The 25,041-nt window shown below is 28.4% G+C and overlaps 1 protein-coding gene across 1 annotated transcript in view; it reads left to right on the plus strand.

The window, feature by feature from the left end:
* Positions 1-25,041, plus strand: part of LOC129959451 (rho GTPase-activating protein 26-like) — a 77,709-nt gene that overhangs the window by 39,134 nt on the left and 13,534 nt on the right. Inside the window, exons 13-21 of the mRNA XM_056072284.1 lie at positions 1,334-1,463; positions 2,599-2,638; positions 2,733-2,870; positions 5,020-5,104; positions 10,517-10,575; positions 14,459-14,564; positions 16,076-16,235; positions 19,564-19,849; positions 23,772-23,930. Of these exons, the coding sequence (XP_055928259.1) occupies positions 1,334-1,463; positions 2,599-2,638; positions 2,733-2,870; positions 5,020-5,104; positions 10,517-10,575; positions 14,459-14,564; positions 16,076-16,235; positions 19,564-19,849; positions 23,772-23,930 (1,163 nt within the window). The remainder of the gene's footprint in view (positions 1-1,333; positions 1,464-2,598; positions 2,639-2,732; positions 2,871-5,019; positions 5,105-10,516; positions 10,576-14,458; positions 14,565-16,075; positions 16,236-19,563; positions 19,850-23,771; positions 23,931-25,041) is intronic.

Raw genomic sequence — 25,041 nt, forward strand, 5'->3', positions numbered from 1 at the left:
AATTTTCTCATTTTAATTGTGATAAGTAAGCATTTATTGTTTGTTACATGAGTCAAGTTATTATCTTTAAATTAATATATGCATAGCATTATTTGTAATGATAAATTTGATTTAAAAAAATTTATTCATTTATAAATCATAATTTTTTGATTAAAGCAATTTCTTGGGATTTGTTAAAGAAAAGATTTGAAGTAATATTTTGACTGTTTTTTGTTTGTTTGTTTGTTTGCTTGCCTGAATCTTTCTTTGTTAAAATATATATTATTAAGTATGTATAATCATATTATTTTTATATTTAAGCTACAACATATAATTCTGGTACTTAAACAAAGAACACTAATTAATTAACTTTTGTATGATTTTAAAATTCTAAGCAAAGATCATAGTTTTTACTGTTAAAATAATTTAACTTGTGTGACAAAGAGAAATTTTAATATTTCTTAGAATTCTTATGCAGTTTTAGAAGCAAAGCATTTTGTTAAAATGTCCAGTATTTTTTCCATATATGAAAGATAATATGTTAATTTAATAATTATAAAAAATTAAATAATTATAAAATAAATAATATAAATAATTAATAATTATAAAAATAAAAAATTAAATTTCATGGAAATATATTATTTTTCGTATTAAATAACTCATAAGTGTTTTTTATATTGTATGTATGCATGCAGTAATTTTAAGTAGGAAGAAAGCCAGGAAACTAATATAATTAGTAGCCATCAGTCATGGAAATTTTGCAAGTTTAGGCTGAGAATTTTTTTCAGTTTTCTGTATCCACCGTATATTAACTGTATGATTTTGATACTTAGTTGATCTATAAAAATCAGTTTTAAGAATGCATTTTTGCCCCCTAAAATCTTACAGAAATATTTGAAAAAATTTCCTTTGAGAGGATTTTTGCCTTTAATTTTTATGTCAGACTATCATTAATAAGTTTGAGGCAGCTTTGTTTATTTATTGTTTTTCATGAAACAAGTGATCACAAACCTTCTATTCGCACTAATTTTATAATTTTTCTTAGGAATTGTTTTTAAGTTATTTTATCATTCCAGTAGTTGCAGCTATATACATCTTTTCAATATAATGGTATTTTTTGTATTTTTTGTCTATAATACGAATCTAATGCAACTTTCCAAAAAAATGGCATGGGTAGAATGAAATTTTTAATTTCTTGGCTTAACTTAGGCCATTACCTTTTTTTAATTAACAGTTCAATTTACTTATTTGCAACTTATTTTTTTAACATTCTGTTTAATTTGTCCGCCATTTATTTTGTTGTTGAATGTTAACTTATTTAATACACTAATGCTATTAAATTATTTCTAAATAGGAATGATTCCATTGATAAACGCTTTTGCTTTGATGTAATACCTGAAGATAAATCCATTTTATTTACATTTCAAGCTTTGTCCGATGAAGATAGACGACTATGGTTAGATGCTATGGATGGAAAGGAGCTTGTAAGTGTTGGTTCATTAATACATTTTGTAAGTTATAAAAGTTTAAATGATATAGAACATTCTAATTTTGCAGAACATAGGCATTGTAGATACTATTTTTGCTAACATGAGGGGCACTGCAGGTTTTATTAAAAGTGAATTGAAACGTTAGTATGTTAATCATTTCTGCAATGTTTGTTCTCTTGATACATTCTACTAAATCCGGACAAATAAACGAAAATTGATCTGATCTACTAAAAACCAGAGTATTAATTATAAAGGTATTTAAAAACACTCTTTATTTGACATCTATTAGTGATAATATTAAATGATAAGCAAAATGCTCACAAATCGCAAATTAATAAGCTATTGAAATTTTCCAAGTTTGGCTAAGAGATAGTTTTCCATTCTATTGCAGTTATTTTTAATTTGAAAAGGGAAACTTTAAAACGCTAAACTACGTAAAATCTCTTTGTGCACATTTATTTTATTTTAAAACAGGAGGATTTGCTTGTTACATCATAAAGTACACCTGAAATGAAAATATGTAACTCACATTTCTCTTCTTGAAAAAGGAATGAATTCTAAAGAAAGAGCGTTGAATAATTACACCAGGAGGGAAAATTGTTCATTCTTGATGAAAAAACATAAATTTTTATCAGATAATTCAGCTTGAAATTACTACAATTTTGCATATGTAAAATCTTATCTAAAAAGTCATACAGCTGATAATTAATGGAACTAATCTTCCTACTTCTAACTAAGGGGAAATAGTTAAATGAGTCTTTTGCAGATAAAACAGGAAGGAAAAGATTACGCGCTTTCCGAAAATCTCTCTTTATATGGAAAGTACTTCTTTCAATGTTGTAATGTCAAACAAGGAAGTTTCGTTATAATTAGCTACTAAAAGATTAATACTTTTGTATTTAGAACAAAAACAATTTCAAACTTTATTCTTTCTTTATTTTTCGTATTCTTCTTAAAATCGTAGTTTTTATTTTAATGTGCTTTAATTTTTCAGTTTGAAGCTTGTATTTTGATTGTTAAAATATACTATCTTTTAAAAATGATATAAGCTTATTATTTTTAATCACTCTTTCTTTCATATTGCTAATTTAGCTATAATTTCCTTATAAATTTATTTTATATTCCATAGATACATAATTCAGCTGGGAAAAATATGAAACAAGATGGATGTATGTACCTATTTTCATTTTTCTTTTCATTTTAAACAAAAATTGCTAAATATCATATTTGTATATAAGATGTCAATTTTCTTTTCTCTTGAAGTTTCTTTGGATGACGCTGGTTTTGCATTTGTGCAATGGTGTATAAATTTTATAGAATCAAAAGGACTATTAGACCAAGGCTTATATAGACTTGTAGGTGTAAATTCAAAAGTTGCAAAATTAACGCAAGTTGCTCTAGGTAAGCACATTTATTCCATGTTTTACATTTTTTCTCATTCAACTAGTGAATCCATTATAAGTTAACCCCAAAAGAGAAACATTAAATGCGCATTTAAACGAATTGTGAACTAACCAAATTATATAATTTTAAGAATTTAAATGATTATGATAACTTTTTCATTATATTCTGTAAATGGTGAATCAAAATATAATGATTCTACAATAAATTAATGAGAAAACAATATATTTTTAGTTTATTTTGCTTACTAAAAACATTTCAATAATTTTTCTCTCCAGAATGGAAAATTGTTGCTTTTTTGATAAAATCTATATCTTATGTAAAATTCAGGATTTTGTCCGTGAAGAGTAAGCAAATAGTAAAATGAATGTTTTTGTTCAACGGTTTTTCTCAGGAAAGTTTCTTAAGAATATTTATTGAATTTTATGTTGATCGTATTCATTAAAAAACCCATCATGAAGCAAAAAATTTCGATAAACAATATTCTTCATTGAAATTTAAATGGAAAGAATTTCTTCAGGGTGATCAACTTTCAAGAAAAAAAGATAGAAAGAAATCACAATGTATGGGTTATAGGTATTACTGGTTGATTAAAAAAATATTGAAAAATCTTGAATTATGTGATAGGCATCTAAACCACACAAAAGCTTATCAATGAAAGACAATATGATAAATGCATTATATGCATAAGATTTTTATCTTATCTTAATGTGGTTTATTGATATCAATTGAAGATGGGCATTTACCTTTCTAAATTTTCATAAAAGAAAATGTAATTAAACTTTTTAAATAACTTTACTTGTCCTTCTAAAAAGCATAAATGGTTTTTTTTTGTGGTCTATATCTCACTTTATATCTATAAATTTATTTTGTGCATTATAATTTTGCTTTAGGTTGTTGTTGTTAGGTTAGGTTATCGTATAATTTATGCCTTCAATAATATAAAACTCTTTCAGAATATTTTTTCTGGCAAAATTTTACTGTTCCTTAATTTTTTGATCTAATGTAATAAAGATTTTTTTTTTCTAATATTTGTTTACTGATAGGGCAATTGGGTATAAATGCCCCAGCGCCAGTCATAGGAGGCGCCTAAGAAACAAAGCATTGATGTAATATTTGAAAGAAATATAAGATAAATATACACCGGGTGAGTATAAAAAAAAACTATCGATATACGAGACCGTAACTACCATACTGTTCATAGGAACGGTATAAAATTGGGGTTCAAGTCATTTTTAGGTATGCACTCAAAAATCATATGAAAAACAACAGTTAAGTTCTTATAATTACAGTGACAAAATTTTCAAATAGCGACACCAACGTTTTTATTATTATTATTGAAACGTGTTCTCCATAGCAAAAAAACAAATACACCCAATATATAGCGTTGGAACGGTACTTATAGCATGAAAATCACCAACGCTACACTGACTAGGAAGAAAAGAGAAAATAACCAACAACAGTAGAGAAGCAACAGAAAGCAAAACATTTAATGGTGTTTCACAAATTTTCTACTTGATCTACTTTTCTACATGATGCCGCTTTGTAGCTGCCAGATGGTGCCTAGAACCAAAGCACATGCCATGCCGAAAGGAATCTGTTGAATTTCACGCCTCAGTTAGGGACACCATAGTTGTTTTTTCTTTTCTGCTTAGTCTGTCTAGTGATTGTGATAGCTTAGTGTCTAGCGCTTTTCGTGAAACAAGTACAGTTTCTATTTATAGTTTTTTTTTTTTTTTTTTGCTATGTAAAACACATACCAATAAAAAAAAAGTTGGTGTGTCCTTTTGAAATTTTGCTGTAACTATTACAGTTTAAACGTTGTTTTTCATGATTCTTGAACGCATATCTCCAAACACCTTGAACCAAAATTTTATTCTGTTCCTGTGAACGGTTTGATAATTACGGTGTCATATATCATTATAGTTTTTTTTTAATAATCTCCCGATATAAGAAATGTATATATAAGGCGGAAAAATTTGTATTATGACCTGGTGTTATTTATATTCGCTACGTCACTGCCCGTAAGATCTTACATTTGCAGTTTACAGAAATTAACTTCGTTCAGTATATTGACATTCTGTATTATATTATGCCATTTCAGTTATAATATAAATGACTAGAAGATTTTTATTTATTTACTTTTTAGAAAATAAAGGATCTAATTTGGCATCATTGGATGAAGATGAATATGAATTGAAAACTGTTACTAGTGCACTTAAGAACTTTTTTAGGTAAAAGTTTCCATGAGTGTTATAGTGATATCTTTGATTAATATTATAGATATATTTTTTTTCTTTTAGAAAGATTGTAATTTATGAATCTTAGAAATTACTTGTTTAAGAATACATTTTATTATACCGTAATACCTGTTTCTATTAAGAACTTTTTCCACTGTCAGTTGCATTCCACTTTCATTTGTTAAAGTGATTAACTCATAAAGACAAGGTGATTCCTGAGGTGATTAACTCATAAAGACAAGGTGATTCCTGAGGTGATTAACTCATTTTGAGAAGAAATATTTTCGAGTTTGTCAAATTTGTGCTTTGGTCTACCTTCCCTATTATTGTTATATTAAGAATACAAATTTGTCTTTTGCATAAACCATTTCTTAAACACCAGTTGCTATTTAATGTAGGACTTCTGAATTTTGATTACAATAACTAAATTCGGTAAGATTAATTACATTTTTATCACATCATGAGAAAAGAAAAGGAAACATCACCTCTGGGTATCTTTAATTTATTTAATAGCAATTGAAAGGATTCATTAATTGTTACTTTTTGACAATTATTTCTTTATACTTCAGCTATTTATTTTTATAAAATGTTCTTTTGAATGATGCTTCATTTCAAAGTATCCATTGCCTTTTTCATTTCATCATTCGTTGGAGGGTTTTCTTCATCATATTTTTTCCTATCAGAATTATCAATGCTTATTGTTTGATCCTGCTCATAAAAAATGGCAAATTTCCATGCCTGACTATTGAAATGTCCTCGCCAGTAGGCATATACCCTTCATACTCTACCTTTAGCATATATTTAGGGAGCTCAATGACAAATTAAAATTTTTCATCTAGTGTTTCACGGACGTCTCTGTGAGCGAGGCAATTTCTGAACGTATCAGCTGATAACCGATTCTAGGAACTTATAAGAGCTGCACCATTTCCTGAAGATTTGTCTTTTTGCCAAATCATTTGCAAATTTCTTCACTGTTTCTAAAATTAAAATTCTGACTTGCATTTTATGCGGACTATATGCCTTTAAAGCCCGAATAATTTCTTCTTTTCTTATTGGATTTTTTTTCTCTTGGTTGTATTTACTGACAAAAAATACAACATTGTTATGTTTTAGCTGTGCAGCTATTTATCAGAAATAGAATTTTACAATTTAGTTGAAAAGGCCACTTCAGCAGCCGTATTTTCAATATGACATATATAATCAGAGCAAAGTTACTTGGGAAGTAATCGGTAGTTTTTTTATACCTTTGAATCAGTGTGACTTTTTCCTTTAATTTAATTAAAAAAAATTTTTTCCTTTAAGATTTGCTTTTTCTCTCCAGTCATGTTAGAGCAGCATAAAACAGTTACAAGTTCCTTTCTAATTTTATGATCCTTTGTACTTCCACCCTTGAAAAAATAAATGTGGCTTGGCATGGCTTTATAACACAGTTAACTTTCCTCCGCCTTTTTAGTGTACATGTTGACATGAATTTCGGCCTTCGCCTTCTTTTTCTATCCATTAATACTCCGTTGCCTAATCAGCTGACTTTTGTTCTCAATTAATTAACTTGAAGCTGGCGTTTTTCCGATTTCATCATAGTTTGAACCAACCATCTATAGTAACGAATTCGTTTTTGCTGCCAATTTTCTGATTCATTGCGAATTTGTGTGTTGGTTGGAGCGCCGACTTTGACAAAAGCTGAAAACTAGTTTATATCTGTGAAATATTAAAGAATAACATGCGTTAAAAAACTCGACGACTGCTTCTTCAAATTTTGTATGAATATATATATAAAAGTAAAATTGGTAAAACATCCCCACCCCAAAATTATTTGAATGTTGTATTGTGACAATGGAGGAAATTGCCTACCCAGATGTTTCTTACAAGGGAGACAAAAATTTACGAAAAAGCTAATCATTGATTGAAAATAAGGAATCGGCCAATAACTCTACTTCAAAACTGATGACATTAAACGATATAGTAATCACTCAAAACAAATAATTTTGTCTACTTGTAAATATATCGCCTCGGGATCAGAGTTTTTTTTTTAATAATATAAAACGAATGATATTAAGCATCTTTCACTGTTTAAAAAAAAAGAAAATGTTCTCAACTATAGAAACAAAAGAAACTAACTGAATAGGCAAATTATGAACCTTTGAATCAGAATCGATCGAATAGTCTTAATAAAATAAGAAAAAAAAAATGATTATGATCATTTTTTATTCTTATTACATTTGAAAACATTTTTTTTTAATATTATTGTTAAAAAAATTTTGTGGGTCCTATTTAATTTATGTGTTTTTGTTAGTTTCTAAAATTCTGTCATACCTTGCTTATTGTTTCATATTAAATTATTGGCTTTTCTGTATAATTAAAATTTTCATCATTCCACCGTATCATAGTTTTTATGCAAGATGTCTTGTTCAATTCCGTCCCTTCTACTAGGGATGACGAATATTTTCAGAGCGGTTATTACGTATCCAATATCAAAAATTCACAAATACAAGTGATCAATACTTTTCAAAGAGGGGTGTGATTCAAATCCTTGATATGATCTTACTGATGATATTTCGATTACAGGTTTTGGATCACGATAGAAACTAACAATCGATACGATATCACTGAAATTTGCCGGAGCGGTGACGATACGATCTGTCCAATGGAAGCTCTCGAAAGAAATCTGTGATTGGATTGAAAAGTGAACGGACCGGTTATTGGAATTATCGTATCGTATCATTGAATTGCATATCACTGAAATTTATCGGAGCGGTGATTTCACCGGAAAGTACGAGGCTTCACTGGAAAGTGCGAAGTCACTGATATTCGTATTTGATGATGCACTATTCCATACAGATCATTTTTTATTGCTCGTGACATGATTGACTTTGATTACATGTACTCTGTTTACTGCTGGCGCCATCTATTGGTAGAATATAGGACTAAAGTAAACATTTTAAAGAAATGACATATATTTTTAACTCATCTTTTCCAGAAAATGGTTCACTCTAATAAATAAATTAAATAAATAGTTTTGAAAAAAAAATTTAAGAAGTAAGCTGAAACAGATAAATTAATTCAAACACATGTTAATTAAATTAGTAAATTAAGTATTAATTACAATTAATAAATTTTATATTTAGTATTAAGTAATAATTTTTAATTAATAATATGATTGAAATAACAGATATTTGGAACGCATATTTAAAAATAACAATAGCAATATTATTTGTTATTCAAAAAATCGTGGATTATGCATCTCTACCTTCTACTATTAGGAAAAACCCAAGCTATGATTTAGCATAAAGAGTAGCATATTGCTGATCTAGTATTTTACATAAAAATTTTTAAGAATAAAATTAATCTTCTGAAATTATATTTAATAGGATTGTCTGATAAAATGTCTTAATACTTTTTATCCAGAATGATTATAGGTTACAAAGTCTTTTCATTGGTATAATTTTTAGACTTCAAATAATTTTTAGAGACTAAGAGTTCATTTATTATAGATGTATTTTTTTTATAAAGCAAAATGTATTCTAAAATGTTAAGACAAATAAATAAGGTAAAATTAAATTTCTCTAAATTGATTATGACTACTGCTAAAAAATGAAAGTTTTTTTTTTTTTTAATTCTTTTGTTTGCAGTCATGGTTTCAAGATATTTTTGTTAACCTTTATAACCTTTAGAAATTACTCTTATACATTTACCTTTTTGCTTTCACAGGTTATAAGTTTGAAACTTTTGTTTAAAAATTTATGCAGCTGTATTTATTTTTATTGGTGTGTTTTGGTTTCTGATAAATTTAAGACTATGAATTCCTGCTCTTTATTTTGTTTGATTTAAATTGTGTTAAATTAATATGCTGGCGTCCATTGATCGAAAAGGTTATTAATATGAAGCTAAAGGTACTTAAAGGGAAACGCACAAAAGAATATGTTTCAGTAGTAAGTTAAAAATATACTGGTCACAAGCAGGTGAAGTAATATAATCATATTGCTATTACACAGTGAGAAAATGAAAATTAAGGGATTGCAGCTTCACACAAATGCAAGGTGTGCCATAAATTCGTGCAAACTTCAAAAAATCATAATAAAGTAATACTCGAAAAAATTGCGGCTTGTGGGAATATGTTCAAAATTCTTTCGATTTTTTTCCCTTCAAAAATGACCTATAAATGGCGATCACACGACAAACTGAGACGGTTTATGCAAATCAGAATAGCTATAAAACACAAAGTTCAACATGAATGAGTCATACAATGCAAGCAGCATGCCATCGTTACCATATTGAACATTAATGGTTAAACTTTTCTATAAGAACGGTAAATCCACAACAAAAGTATTGCGAAATTTCCGCACTGTGTAAGGAATCAAGGCAATTAAAAGCCCTATTGCATTGAATGTGATACTGAATTTTCTACTTCGTTTTGAGGGAGCGGGTTTATGGAGGATCGTCTACGAAGTGTCAGGCCGTTCGTCAATTCAGACCGCGTCCTTGTACGAAGTGTCGGTAAATTTGGCAGCCGAGACATCAACAGGGAATAGCAGAGCACGTGAGCCTGAGAGAGTACCGGAAATTCCCGAAACATTCTGCACGGAATCTTGAAAAAAGATATGGGCATTTCACCAATTATTGCCAGCAAATTCCAATCGAAGACAGGCCTTTGCAACATGGGCTCTTGCACAAATGAAGCGTGACTCACAATGGTTGCTCTATATTATGTGGGCAGAGGAAGCCTGCTTTTCATTCCAAGGTGACGTTAATACGCAAAACGTGAGTACGCGTTCAAACCGCTACATTCTCCGCGTGTGACTGTTAGTGTGCTTTCACCGCATCCTTCATTCTTGGCCTATTTTTTAAAAAGAATGTTACCTTGTATCCAGTAGAAAAAACTGTTCCGTCACTGCAAAATGGTATCTTGTGTGTGTGTGCCCGTGCCTGCTTTACAACAAGCACGTGCGTTACCTGCCGTCGCCTTCATGCAGGATAGTGCCCCGTCCTATGTCGCGCATTCCGTCAAGACGTTCCTCATAGATACATTCACTGAGAGATAAGCCTAAGATTAAATGGCCCTCGCGATTGCCATACCTTTCTTCAGGGACGTCCTGTGTTAAGTTTCTATGCTGTGTTTTATTGATTTGCGTAAACTATCTCAGTTTGACATGCGAGCGCCATTTATCGGTCATTTTTTTAATTTGTAAAAAAATCCAAATGTTCTCTGAACACATTCTAGGATACCGCACTTTTTTTCAAGCATTACGTTTTTTAGTATGATTTTTGGAAGTTTGCACAAATTTATGGAGCACTCTCATATTAGTTAAATGTCAATACAAATTTAGAATCATTATTTATACCTTAATGATTCTAAATTTTTAATTAATATTTCAAATTATCTTTTATGACTTGCATTTGCATTTTCAGAAATCTCCCAGAGCCTCTTCTTACATTTCGATTACATGGTGCATTCATTGCTGCTGCAAGTAAGATAAAAATCTTCTAAAATTTCTTTTATTTGCATAAATATATTTATAATCATAGAAGTGTGAACTTAGGAAAAAGTAAATTATAAAGTCTTTAAGTATTGTATATATAAATTGTGTAATAGAATTTTTTAAAGAAAATCTGAATTTGTGGGGCAAAATTGATTTAATAATTAAAATAGGCTTGGCCAGCTACATGCAGAAAATAATACTGTTAAAAAAAGATAATTTTTTAATACTTTTGCCCTCGGTCAGATATTTTCATTATCCCTCTTTGCCTTTAGAAGGTACACTTGATAATGCATTTATTTGTTTGTTTTTCTCATATTTTAAGTTCAAAATTTTTACCTAACAACAATTTAATTCTTAAAAAAAATAGCAATTATTTTGTTTTGATCTTTCATACCTCAGTGTGAAGTTCTTATTTAAAGTATTAATATATGTAAATTTTTAAAATTAACTAATGCTGTTCCGTAATAATAAAAAAAAAATGTATATGTGTAAATTTTATTTTATTCTCTTGAAATCATCTGTGTCAAATCAGACAGAAATTCTATATACTTATGTTTGTCTAATTTTTATGAGAAAATGTATTTTTACTGTTGGATATTTCCTAATGCAGTTTCTGTCTTTTTTCTTCATTTTAATTAAGTGGAACAAATTAATAAAATATGTTTTCCTTGAATGAATTATTACTGTATGATAGTAGAGTTATTTTTATCCAATTATCTAATGCTTGCTGTTATGCTGTGTAACGCTTTATGTAATTTATTTATTTTCACTTTGACTTTTGACTTTTTAATTCTGTATTAATTACACTATCTATATTTCCTTATGGATTAAAAAATGCGCTTTTATTGATAAAGACAAACCCGTCTATTCTTTTGCGCAAAATTACATATTAACAAATGCTAACAAATTCTGCGAATTATAAGTTGTGCAGTCAAGGGTGTGTCATGATGGCAATGTCTGCTAGTTCATTTTTTGATTGTGCCAGAAGTAAACACATATAGCACTATTGAGTCCTTTACCTATTATTTATTTATTTTTGTTTCTGGTTATTGCATTAGTCAGATTGAAAATACTGCTAAGTGAGAAAAATATGCTAAAAGTTTCTTCCAGGGCTCAAACAGTTCTTAAAAATCCTTGGAGACTCCTTTATTTATTTATTTTGTACTCAAGGAATCAGAAAATTTCTTTTCTTTGTTTTGTTTCGAATGTTGGTTGGATCATTGACAAATGGGTAAAACATGCATAATTATTTTTTAGAAGAGAAGAGAATACCAGAGTGTCAGTTAGTTTTGCCTTTAGAAGTTAACTGAAAAAGAGTATTAGTATGGCAACACTGTCAATCACGTCTTTTCTTTTTGTATATTTTAGGGGTTGGGGTAAAGTAGGATTATTACCACAACATCCAAGGAATCTTCAAGTGATCTGGCAACTTGAGATAAAATTATGATGTTTTTTTTAATCATATTTTCATTAGATGCAAAACTGAAATGGTTTTTGAAGCGTGTAGAGATTGTTTCATATAAATCTTGCAAGATTTATATAAAATAGCAATTATCAAAAAGATCTCTGAGCCAACAAAATGTTCTGTCTTAATTTTATTTAACATTGCTTCATAAGTTAAGGGTGTTTTAAAATTTTGATTTATTACATGTATAATCGTATACGTTTTTTGGAAGGGAAAAAAACTCCATTTGGTAGTTTGATTTTACCTTAGGAATACCACCAACAAAAAAAGGGTATTCATATGGAAACTGTTAATCAACATTTTTCCTTTGTAGCTTGAAGGAAGGGGAGAAGTACAGTTATCACTACAACTATCAAAGAATCTTCTACAGACCTAGCAATTGGACATGATACTATTATGCATTTTTAAAAGGCTTTAATGCCGAAATTAAATGGATCTTTTAAAGTATATAAGGAATTATAATTCGTATAGTCAATAACTTTCTAGTTAGAAAAATATTGTCTATAATTCTTATAAAAAATTTCACTTTTTGAAAAATTTTTCCAGACAGTAAGATTGTCTACAATGCTCTCTGGGCTGACAAAATTTTCTTACTTAATTTCAATTAGTATTGCTTTATCTATAAGGATGTTTTATTTAAATTTCTGGCTAAAATAAATGTACATAGTTTGATGCTTGACGAAGCATTCAGTAAATCTTTATTAATGAAGCAGATGAATCTACACATTTAAAGAAGCCAGCAGTAAATGGCTACAATTTTCAGGGGCCATTTGTAGCCAAATATATTTTTATAAAATTCGTAATTTTGCCGAAAAACTGCATTTGAAATTTTTTTATTTAAAATTTATTATTTTATTAAAAAATTTTCAAATAAAAAAAAGTTGGCAGGTATAAATGCGTCGAAAAATAAATTAACAAACATTACATTCTCAAAATAATGAAAGACACCCAATGATATGATTTTTTGAAAAAAAGCAATAAAAGGGAAGGGATAGGATACTACAGGATCTGTGAACAAATTAGTTCATAGGACAGGAAGGTATAGAGATTTTCAATGCACAACAGAATCAAATAATTTTAGGAGTTGAAGCTTTAACAAAGCAACTGGAAATATGGGTTTAAAATATTTTAATGGCCTCTTTTTCTAATTCATCTGCTTTAATGTGAATAAAGGTTTGTTCATTAGTACATGTATCATGCATTTTCGCCTTCATTTTGTGAATCATTTGTCAGAGGTAAATTTAGTCATCCTCGAATTAACGTTATTGCAATGAATTTTGTTAGGTTATAATATGAATGCATTTGTGAATTCAGCTCCCTTAACAGTTTGTATGAAATTAGCATCTAATAGCCGAGCAGTAACTAATGGTAAAAGCACATGCATTATCATTGTACAGAAACCCACTTTGAACTGTAAGTTTTGGCGTATTCGTTGCAAGGCATAGCAAATGTCCTTCACTTAAGTATCTGAAAGTAGTAACCAAAAACGTAACGACTTATTCGCACATTAATAGTGAAAATATTCGATTATTGCATTTGCATGTCTAAATGTGTAATTTAATAGTCTTTAAATTTTCTTAAAAAAAAAAAAAAAGCTTTAAATGTCCTTGGAATTTTTTTTCTTCAATATGAGTAAGAATTTTGTCTTGAGATTATTTCTTATTTTTCCTACTTCTCGGAAGCTTCACACACTTTGCCTTTTATGTGCCACAATGCGAACTTTCTTATGAAAGTGCTGTTTTTTTTTTTTTTTTAATCAGATTGAATCAATTTTAATGGGATTAATTTTAATTCTTTTGCTTCCAACCACTTCTTTTTGTTCCTAACAGATTGAAACAGCCTCGCTTCTTCGCTCAGTCTGGCGATTCGTTTCTTCACATTTTGCATTTTCTTGCTATTTATGTCGTAAATTTTTTTTTAAAAAAAGACTTCTCAGTTAACATGGATTTTCTGAATCACTTGTAGATTTACTGAAAAAAGCCTACATTTTATAGGAAATTTTTCTGTTTGAATTTTTAAATTATTGATTCATCCCAAAATATATCTCGCATGCATAATGACAGAAAATAAATTCACTTAGACAAAAAAAAAAAAAAAAAAAGCAGAAAAGAATCTTAACAGTTAAGCTGCTGTCCGCCTGAATTTGATTGACTGTAACAAATGATGACAAAATCACTGAAACTATTTTACCTTACAGTGACGTTTTTGTCTTGTTTTGCATACTCAAAAATGTTTGCTTGGAACTAAGAAATATTTTTAAATATTCTAAACAAATTAAATATACACACAAATAATGTGGTGATTTATTTCAGAGTAAATGTATCTTTGAAGTTACTTTACTTCGAGTTAAATATAGCATTAAAATTAGGATATTAAATGGAGAATATATGTTGTTGTTTTTTTCAGAACAAGAAAACAAAGCATTGCGAATAAATAACATACATGCTTTAGTGCACTCTTTGCCTAAACCAAACTTCCGCATGCTAGAAATACTAATAAGTCATCTTTGCAAGTAAGTGGTTGCTTTTTTTCCCCTCTTGTTTCACTATAACTTGATATTATCTACGATTTGTTCAGATGTGTGGTAAACGATAGTGAAGGAAAACTTATGTATTATTTAATACGTTGTCGTCACAATTCTTATTAATATAAAATTTATGAAGGATTTCTCTGTATTGATTGTTTGAAGTGTAAGCTTTGCAAATTTAAAACATTTGTAATCAAATTTACTCTCGAAAAAAGTTATGATAAATTTTGTATAACACCCCATTCCTGATCGTAGTTTTTTGTCTGCTCACTCAATTTTCAGTCTAATGAAAAATTCTTTAAAAATGATTGCTATTATTATTTTTTTAAAAATGAAGAGCACGACACATTTTATGAAGACATCACAATTATCAGTTAAGAAAAGATAGACAAGAATATGATTTAAATATGCTTTTAGATGTGTACAACAAAGGTTGAAATCACTATTAACATTACATGCTACTCTCACTACTGATTCTACAGGTGTCTTCCTCGTCATCTGACTGTGGTTCAAAACTACGAGGTCCGTCCCAAAATAGCCCTAGTGTTGCTTCAAACGGGACGTTAATATAGCTAAACTAAACACTACTGATTCAATCCTGGTCAGGAGTTTAGTTTTGTAAAATGGCGATGACGAGGTATTTGCCTACAACTTCTTTTGGTGAAAGTGAACTACACTTCCAGAGCTGAAATGATTACAGCTTTTTGCCATGAATGCCCTCCAAAATTTTTTTTCTATCATTTTCTTTTGGTATAATAAACTGATTTTTAAATGGAGTTGTTGATTTAAAAAAAGGGATTATTTAAAAAGTTATCATTTTTTAACCATTTTCTGAAAACTTTTGTGAAGCTCTTCAATTGTGAATACTTATTATTTTATTGTTATTTACATTGTGAATAGATTATTTTTTTGTTATTTACATTGATTATAATCACGTTATGTTGCGTGGCCTTTTATAATTTCATGATCAAGCAAATAATAGGCATTATGCTCTATGGACTTACATTTCCTGACTGGTTAACTCTGTTATTTCAACAACCACCTTTAGTGAATATTGTAGACTGAAAATTAGAAAACGATAAATATAAAAATTAAAGAACAGTTTTATCAGTCTATCTTATTTCAACTTCTTTATCAAAAATCTGTTGGTAAAACAAAATTCATTAAAAACGTGAGGTGTAGAAAAGAAAGATAAAAAAAGTGCAATGAATATCACCAGAAAAATTCCTTAATATTCATTATATAAAAATCAATATACATAATAAATATAATTACAGTTTCCACCATTTTTATCTATACCCCATTCGTTTCCAATTTCTGATTTAGCATCCAGATGATAGGGGAAATTATTTTTTAATACATCGATAAAAGCGTTTCTTTAACAAAAGGTTTTTAACTTATTATTCTGATTAATAAGTTTAAAACCTTCATGTAAAATTTCTCTCTTTTCTCTTTTAAGTTGTGACTTTAATATGAATTTTTTTATCTCTTTATAGAATAGCAAAATTATCTAATAAAAACTTAATGACAGTTTCTAATTTGGGAATCTGTTTTGGACCTACACTTCTGCGTCCAGAAGAAGAAACTGTTGCTGCAATTATGGAGATAAAGTTTGGAAATGTTGTTGTTGAAATTCTGATAGAAAACTTTGAAAAGGTATGTTTTTATGAGTTGTATCTTTTATTTTGCTTTTGTTAAATTTAATTATATTGAAGCAAATTACAAGGAAAATTAAATACTCGAACAATTACCTTTCTCTCTGAATATCAAAATATGCGTACAAGAAACGTAATATCTATCTCTATTAATAATAAAGGAGAATGTGTGTATGTTGGCACTGTGTAGGCCAGATGATTTGATCTAGAGCTTCCAAATTCAAGACTTCTTTCAAACTGCGTTATAGGAACGTACAACTCAGTATGATTTTAATTAAAATTTTAATAATTAAATTTAAGTAAAGTTTTGGCAGTTTATTTATTAATTTTTGTTTTCATTGTAACTTCTGGAAATATTCCTACTCAAAAATTTTTTTTTTACATAGCTTTAAAATCCAAAACATTTTCTTTTTATGATAAGAATTTAATTGCTTCAAAATTCTTTATTCTGAATTTAATTAACTTTTAGAGATATTTTTAAGTATATTTAACAACAGTATTTTCATTGTTGTGAAAGAAACACACCCTTTTCTTTATTTCATCAAATGTTTAATTGTGGGGGTTTTCCAATGTTGAAATCTAAAGAAGATGAATAATGTTTTAATTAGTAGAGTAAGTAGATTTCAGTGTAGGGCACGATTTAATATTTTTTTTTCTTCTTCATTTTATTGTACTGATTACAATGAAGGCAAAACTTCATAATCAAGCAATAGTGAAAAGATTTTAAAGTGCAACCATTTTTAAATTCTGTTACTTTTTTCTGTGATAGAAATGAATGCATAACGGTAATAATAGATAAGTATGAGTACAATGAATAGAACTTTGTTAAGCTTTTAAAATAGTATGATAAACTAATTTTAGTATGATATATCGATCAAAATTAGAAATTCAAAATATTTTAAGTTAACCAAAATATTGAAAGATTTAGTAACCACTGATCTCAGCAAACCAACTTATCACCAATGGCGACAAGTAAACTATAACATACATTAGTTTGAATAACTGTTTTTCTTTGGGCATGAAAGCATACACACACACACACACACATATATACACACACACAAATACGACTTTATAAACTATAAAAATGCAAAATTGGCACAAACATCTGAAGGGTTCTGTGAAATTCTAGGTTAAAAAATACATGATAAAAATAAATCATTAAATATTAATAAAAGCTTTATTCGAGTTATTAAGTATCATCCTTTGTGCACATCAAAATGAATATGCACTCTATAAGAAACTTAGTATCTGTAATAAACTAGGAAACATACAGATGTTTGAATAACTATAATTCTGTGTATGTAACAAAATAAACACAATGTAAATTTCCGTGTATTTTTAATGGTATAAATGCAAATAATTGAACTGAGAGCATTACTGAGCATTTTTATTCTCAATGGAGCCATTTGTCGTAAGTATAAATCAGTGATCTTTTGAAGTTTGTTTTATTAGTTGCTGTTAAAGATACAAATCTGTCAGTCTTTAATTTTAAAATTCCTCATGCAGTGCTTAGAAATTTTACAGTCAACTTAAGAATAAGGGAAATCATATACATTAAATACAAAAACATTAACAATTGATTCTAACAATATTGAATTAAAATAATTAGAATTTAATAAATTATTATTCATGAAAATTAGAAAGTTTAAGCCAATAAGTACTATAAACAAAACTAGCTACGTGTACTTAATTAGAATAGGCCCAGTGGAATTAAAATAATTTGTTCTTAATAAACTTCCAATTACGAAACACATAAAAGCACAAATTTATTTCTTCGTAATTGTTAAATATATTTGGCAAGCAAAACTCAACCAGAAATTTCTAAAGCCACCTAACAACAGTAAATTTCAACAGGTTATAATTACACTGAAAAAAAAAATTGCTGATTGAAAAAATTGGAATTAAAGAAAATAAACCTAATAAACTGTTATTTATGTAATGGGAACATTTAAGTTAATACAATGAGCGAAATAAAATATATGCAACAAATTTACTATGAGGTCGTCGAAAGATAGGCTTGATTCAACTTTTGCAAATGCTCCAGCAGAACCTAAATATTATTATCTTACATGATATACATCACTTATAAATTTTCGTCAAAATTTGAAATTATGTAGAAGGAATTAAAAGCCTAACCAAAATTACTGACTTTAACTTTCGAAGACTCGCGCGCATAAATAATGTAAATAAACTTGGTACAGAAATCCTCTCTTGCATGTACCCATTCTCGATAAGATAATGTTAATATCTGGCAACGCTTGTATGAGAGATCCGTCATTTATATAAGTTGTTGCGTTAGCAACAGTTGGAAAATGTGAACGGAAAAAGTGAGCGGGAATAAAGTTTGTTGTAGATTTTACACTTCTGGTTAATTATCTAAAACACTACATTGGTGACTTACTGTTTACGAGTAAAATGAAGTTTATTTGGTGTGTTGTTCATGAAGAAAACGTACTCATCTAAACGCTATCGTTTTGTAAAACTGCTTTCCTTCTGGGGATACTTTCAGTTCAGCAGAATTTCGCCATTTTGCTGTCTGAAATTTCCTTACCGTGTCTGTCTATTCTTTAGAAACTAAAGGATTACTTACATAATGTTTGAAGTGCCTGCAGTCAAATACCTGCAGATTGGATCCTACTCTGTTTATTATGTGCTAAAGTATATTTAAATTAGCTCTTCCAAAACCCATTACAGAATCTACGACTAAATATAATTGTGTTGTTTCCCATTTGCCTACATCTGTTGCGACAATTGTGCGCGATATTTTAATGCATCCTGATGGCATAGTTCCGTATATTCATTTAAAAACGGAACTCATCTGCAGGGCAGGCGAATCTTCACAACAACAGATTCACCAGCTTCTATACGATGAAGAGCTAGGAAGTAAGAAACGTTCCGAGTTATTAAAAAACATGAGGCGCAATAATTGGAAAAAGTGAATGGAAGGAATAAAGTTTGTTGTAGTTTCTACTCTTCTGATTATGGAAATTAGTTATCTAAAACATTACAATAGCGATGACTTTAAAAATTCATTAAAATGTATTGATGTGTCGTATAAAACAAACTGACATAAATAAAAGAATTTTTTTACATTTAAAAATTATTCTCATATGGTAATAATTTTGAAAGTTATTTCGAAAGTTCAAAGGTGCGCATATTCAACGTCCAAAGTATATCTCTGTGAAATTTGGTAGCTTTAGGTTTAACAGTCTATTCTGAACATGGCCAATACACAGACAGGTTGAATTTCACCTATATGAATATTAGAGATAAGGCAGATAAAAATAAAATTCTTACTTTGCACGCGTTTTTTTTTCTTCTTCCAGATCTTTAAAAGTATACCTGATGCTGATTCCATTCGTCGTCAGCCACCTCCTTATATACCACCACCTCAACCTTTACGTAAAGAAGGACATCAATCCCCTCTGTTGACTCAATTCTCATCAAACAGATCGTCATCAGTAGAACATTTTAGTAGTCGGAGCAATCCTCAAAATGTGTCTAATTTTTCGCCTATTCCTACCTCACTTGATCATTCAATGCCTTATTCGAACTCTTCCTCCGATCAGAAACCTAGGGGAGGACTTGTATTGTTTAATCCAATGTGGAACAGTGAGTGTTACTTCATGTTCTTATAATTGTATTTATTGGGATAAATCCTGTTAATTATTTATATTTTTCATACCATGAATTACTCATATCTACGAAAAATGTTTATTAATGCAATTATTTTATTATTCGTAAATTAACTTGTCTATTTTTGCAAATAATTTAAAATAATATAAATTGCAAAATCAGAGCTTTAGATTTGTTCTTTAATTATTGGCTTGCATACACTTATACATTCTTACATTAGTTTAAATAAAATTTCTTTATCTAAACCAAACAGATAAACTGAAAATTTTATTTAATTGCAAATGTGAAGCATAGAACTTTGAAAACTATTTTAATAAATATCATGCTTTTGGCCTTGTTATTTTGTGATATTTTATAAGACTTTTTTCTTGTGTCTGCTCAATCTTCTATATTAAATTTTCTTGTATCTTCGATCATCATTATAAATATTCTTCCTTGTTTCACTATACTTCAAGATTAATTCAAACAAAGGCTACAAAGTGTATAATTCCACACATGTAAATAGTCCTAAAAATTTCCTACTGTATTATGAAAATTGCTGTTATATTTGAACAAAAATTGATTTAAAATGTTAATATTCGCTCTCTTTAACAGAAATCAATTTTCAGAGAAAAAGTAGGTAAATTTCATAAAGACTTATTTTCACCTTCTGCCTGTAATTACGTTATTGAAATTTTACCTTGGAATGCTCCTGGGAAAAAAACTTAATAAGATGTAAAGGATTGAAACGTAGGATTTCGCGATTTATATCTTTCGTCGCTAATCATTATTTTAATTTTTCCAGAATATGTTGTTTTGATTTTTCGTTTTTTATCATTTAATATTGTAGAACTTTTTAAATACTCCTAAATTTGAAATAATTTAATTATTTTATTTTTCGTCTTTTTATTTTTGTACTGATATAAAACTATGCATAGTAAAAAAGAAAAAACTGAAGAAGAAAAAATTATGATGGGAAAAGAAGTGGAATATAAGGCTTCAGAAAATTCCAAATAAAATCAAAACAATTTAAAATATTTCCTTAAAATAAAGTTAAAGTAAGAGTGTGAATGAGACAAAAAAATATAGAAGTAGGAAATGAAAATCAAAATTTACTGGCATTTTTCAGACATTAAAAAAAATGGTGAAACATATTTTAAGTTGCCAGGGTTCATTATCAGCCCCCAAAAATGCCATCGATTTTTAGAATGTAGACTTATTTCCCTTGAGATTTAGATGCTTTTAAATGTGTGAAAAGGTAAATGAGTTATTTGATCCATAGTGTTTGGTATTTAATATATTCAAACTCAAAATTCTTCCAAGTTTTTGTTTTTGCAATTTTCTTCTTGGTTTATTACTACAAATACTGTTCTGAATATTTCATTGGTTTATTTCTTTAGTTAGTGGCGCAATTAAAGTTAAATTTCTTTAAAATAATTTAAAAAATATTCTTTTTTGATGATACAATTCTTTTTTATTTTGTGGGAAATGAATTGTATAGTTAGTGCATGATGATAAAGGATTATTTTTTCACTTAATAAATTCAAAACAATACAAGTCCTTACAAATTTTCAACCAAATGTATTCGTTAAAGTAGTTTAAACTTATTACTTTATTTGTAGCATTTCTTTACTTGTTAATTTTTGGAGTTTTTTTACTCACTTTGCTTTATGCGGAATTTGAGTCCAATATCGAGCTTATTTCTTACATTTCTTTGATAAAACTACATAATTATAAAAATATTAACTGACAAAAATTCCCCATCCTCATCCCCACTCCCTATCCAATAATTTTAGGCGGAAGAATGAAAAGTATGATGAATTGCGGCAAAAATTTGGCCATAAAACCTTGAATTGAGCCATGGAAATACTTAAAATAAGAATCGAAACTTGTGTTTATTATATAATTGTAATATATTTAATATACATATCATATTAGTTCCAAATAATTTCTATCAGTAGATGAAGTTAAAAAAGATTTATTATATGCATAAAACTGCATTAAAATCTTTGTTGCAGTTCGATATTTATTGTATTTTAATGCAAGTTTGTAATATACATGGTTTAATAAATTTTATTATTTATTTTTAATGTTATTGTTAATATTATTTATTTTTAATGTTATTGTTAATATTATTTATTGTTAATATTATTTTTACTGTTATTATTAAAGCATTCCATATATCCCTTCTCTCAAGATAATACGATGAAAGAATGGTTAGTCAATTTTTTTTCACAAAATGTTCCGTCACTTACAATTTTAAATATTGTGTCATGTTTCTTTTTAAATCAGTATTTCTCATACTCCAATCATTTTAATTGTTAATAGATAAAATATATACTGAAATGTAATGCGTAAAAAAAAGAGTATTAATTCCCTTAGCAACTTAGCATTTTTAATTTGAAATCGAAACGTCAAGTAATTCAGTTGGTGGGTCCAAAATCAAAAAATAAGTTTTTCGCATATTTCCATCGGGTGCAATCTTATTAAACTTCGTAGTGAACCCTGTTAAACATGTAGAAGCACGAACTACGCCATTCTGAACTGCGTCGAATGATCCGTACAGATTGTCCAGTTGATTTCTTAGACTAACCTTTCTTAGATTGTAGGCAATTCTCCTTCCTTAAGTCATATTATAAATAACATGATTATGTAGATAGCAAAGTATTCTTCCTTGAGAACTGCACTAAATTATTAGAAATTTACTTTTTAAAAAAGTCTGAATAGTTATTAGTTTCAAGTAATTTTTCTAACTTTCCTTTTGGGTATCTCTTTCTTTGCTCTTATTGTTACTGAATTGATCGGGTTTCACTACATCTTTCTTACTTCTAATTATTGTGTAAACCACGGCTTCTAGTGGTGGCAGTGTAGTTCAGAAACAAACAGTGCTGCAAAAAGAAAGAAAAAATTACTTGAGAATACAATTATAATTCTTGAAAAACGCTTTTGCCATTAAATGGCCCAAAGCTTTTTATTATAATTATTTGAATTATGCTTTAGAAGGTCATCGACATATATTTTTTTTTTCGGTGAATGATTTCTAATGAAAGATAAATTTTCACTTGACTATGTTAAAGCGAAGCCAGAAACAAAAAATAGCTAAATGAGGGAAGGAAAAAAAAATAAATAAATAAAGGAAACACAATTAAAGAAATCAAAACCGAGCCTTGCGTGTGAAGGTGGGGGGGGGGGGTGAGCAGTATGCATTTGGCTATGCGCTAAACCTGGTCTGCTCAAGAACTCCTAACTCAAAGGAAAAATATTTTGTTTTACACCTTCTGCTATTGCGTAGTGAGCGAATGCTGATGCCTTATGCGGCTGATTTCCTTTCAGTCCCTCCTTTTCTATTAATTCTTGACTAATTTTCTGGGTTTTTCCCCCCTCGTTATTCCTATTATTTCCTGTTTTCATTATTCATCGACTCTCAATTTGAAAAAATAGCTATGCGTAAAAGCGGAGGAAACAAGCTTCTAAAATAATTTTAGGAAGTATTGCAGCCTTAATAGATGATCTTCCACTGGTATCATTCAAATAAAGAGTTAATAACTACAGCAAAATCCTTAACAATAATTGCAAATAAAAGTCCATGTCTGATATCGGTTAAATACTATGTGTTAAAAATAATTCCCTTTTGAGTTTTCCATACCAATTGTATATTCCTTGCTCTTTATGTTTTTTTTAAATGTAAAAGTTTACATTATTTTGTATTCATGACTAAATGTTGTTCTCAAAAAGGTCATAACAATTCATTTATAATAATGTAAATTATGTTATAAATGCAATTTTCTCATGCATATAATAAATTTTTCTTCTGTCTTGAAAAAATTCTTGAACGTCACATTAAAAATGCTAATTTTTTTTACAGTTATCTCAGTTTGAAATAATATATTAATAATAATGTCATAAATTTTCTTTTCAGATGGCTTGCCTCTAAATATTAATACAGAATCATCAACGAATAGGTCTGGGCCACCCCCAAGACCACCTCTTCCGGAGTCAAAGAATTACATATACTCGACTACATGGAGTGCTGAATCTGGTTCTCATCGAGTTTCAAATATTAATGCATCAAATATAAGTGAGTTATTTTTCTTACAAAGTTTGAAGTTTAAAACAACAATTATGCTTAACTTGCTGTTGATAGTAGCTAGTTCCATTTTTACTTTTATATATACCATTTCACTAAAACACAAATCATTTTTATTAATATTATGAATTGTCTAATGAAATCTCTAATATTGGTGTATATTATTCCATAACTGCCTATTGATATATTATAGAACAGATAATGGAACTTAAATTGCCTAATTCTCCATAAATATTCTTAGATATTGAAAGAATGTAATATAGGACAAATTTTTTTAGTTGATTAAATTTTCAATAGTTTTAAGGCTTGATAAAGAATATGGAAGGTTAGGGATTTAAGTACACTTCATTGAATGAAATGTGTTATTCCCAAATGAATTTGTTGTTTGGACGATTTAATTACAACTTTTAATGAATTCACTGAATCAGAATGCAGATGTTTTTAGTAGTTTTTTAGGGAATTACTTCTAATGTGATTATTAGACAAGAAATTTTAAAATGTTTTATGTGTCTGTAAATTACATTTCAAATATTATTTCTTGAAAAGCATATCTGATGTGATCTATTACTTTTTTTTATTTAATAACTATGCAGTATTTTTAATATCTCAATTATTTTTTTGTATGAATTTATTCATTTTATTGTAAAACTAATCATACTTGCTAAAATTACTAAAATTTCTATCACAATTTGATGATTGTAAATTCTATGTTGATGTAACCGCGATTATTAAGTGGCATTTAAGGAATTAATCATATCTCTATTCCAGTTAACTGCTGAAGGTATCTCGTGTTATATAAAGATAATATAGATAAATCTACCGTTATTAAATATTCGAAAGTATTTAAGAAAAGTAAACTTTATGAGAAAAAAAATTTCTTATTTAAAAATTTAAAGAATTGTTATAATTAGCTCCATAATTTTCTATTTCGAAATAAAATTGTTGAACATCATTTATATATTTACTAGGACATGAGTTGCTACGTTGAAATAATTAAGCATTAAAAAAACTAAAATAATTGTTAATTTTATTTGTATTTTTTAAACTTTATAAGTTTTAAGTTAAAATATAGACATGACACATTTCTGCAGAAATGCGGATT

This window comes from Argiope bruennichi, chromosome X1 (assembly GCF_947563725.1).
Source record: "Argiope bruennichi chromosome X1, qqArgBrue1.1, whole genome shotgun sequence".
Taxonomy (NCBI): domain Eukaryota; kingdom Metazoa; phylum Arthropoda; class Arachnida; order Araneae; family Araneidae; genus Argiope; species Argiope bruennichi.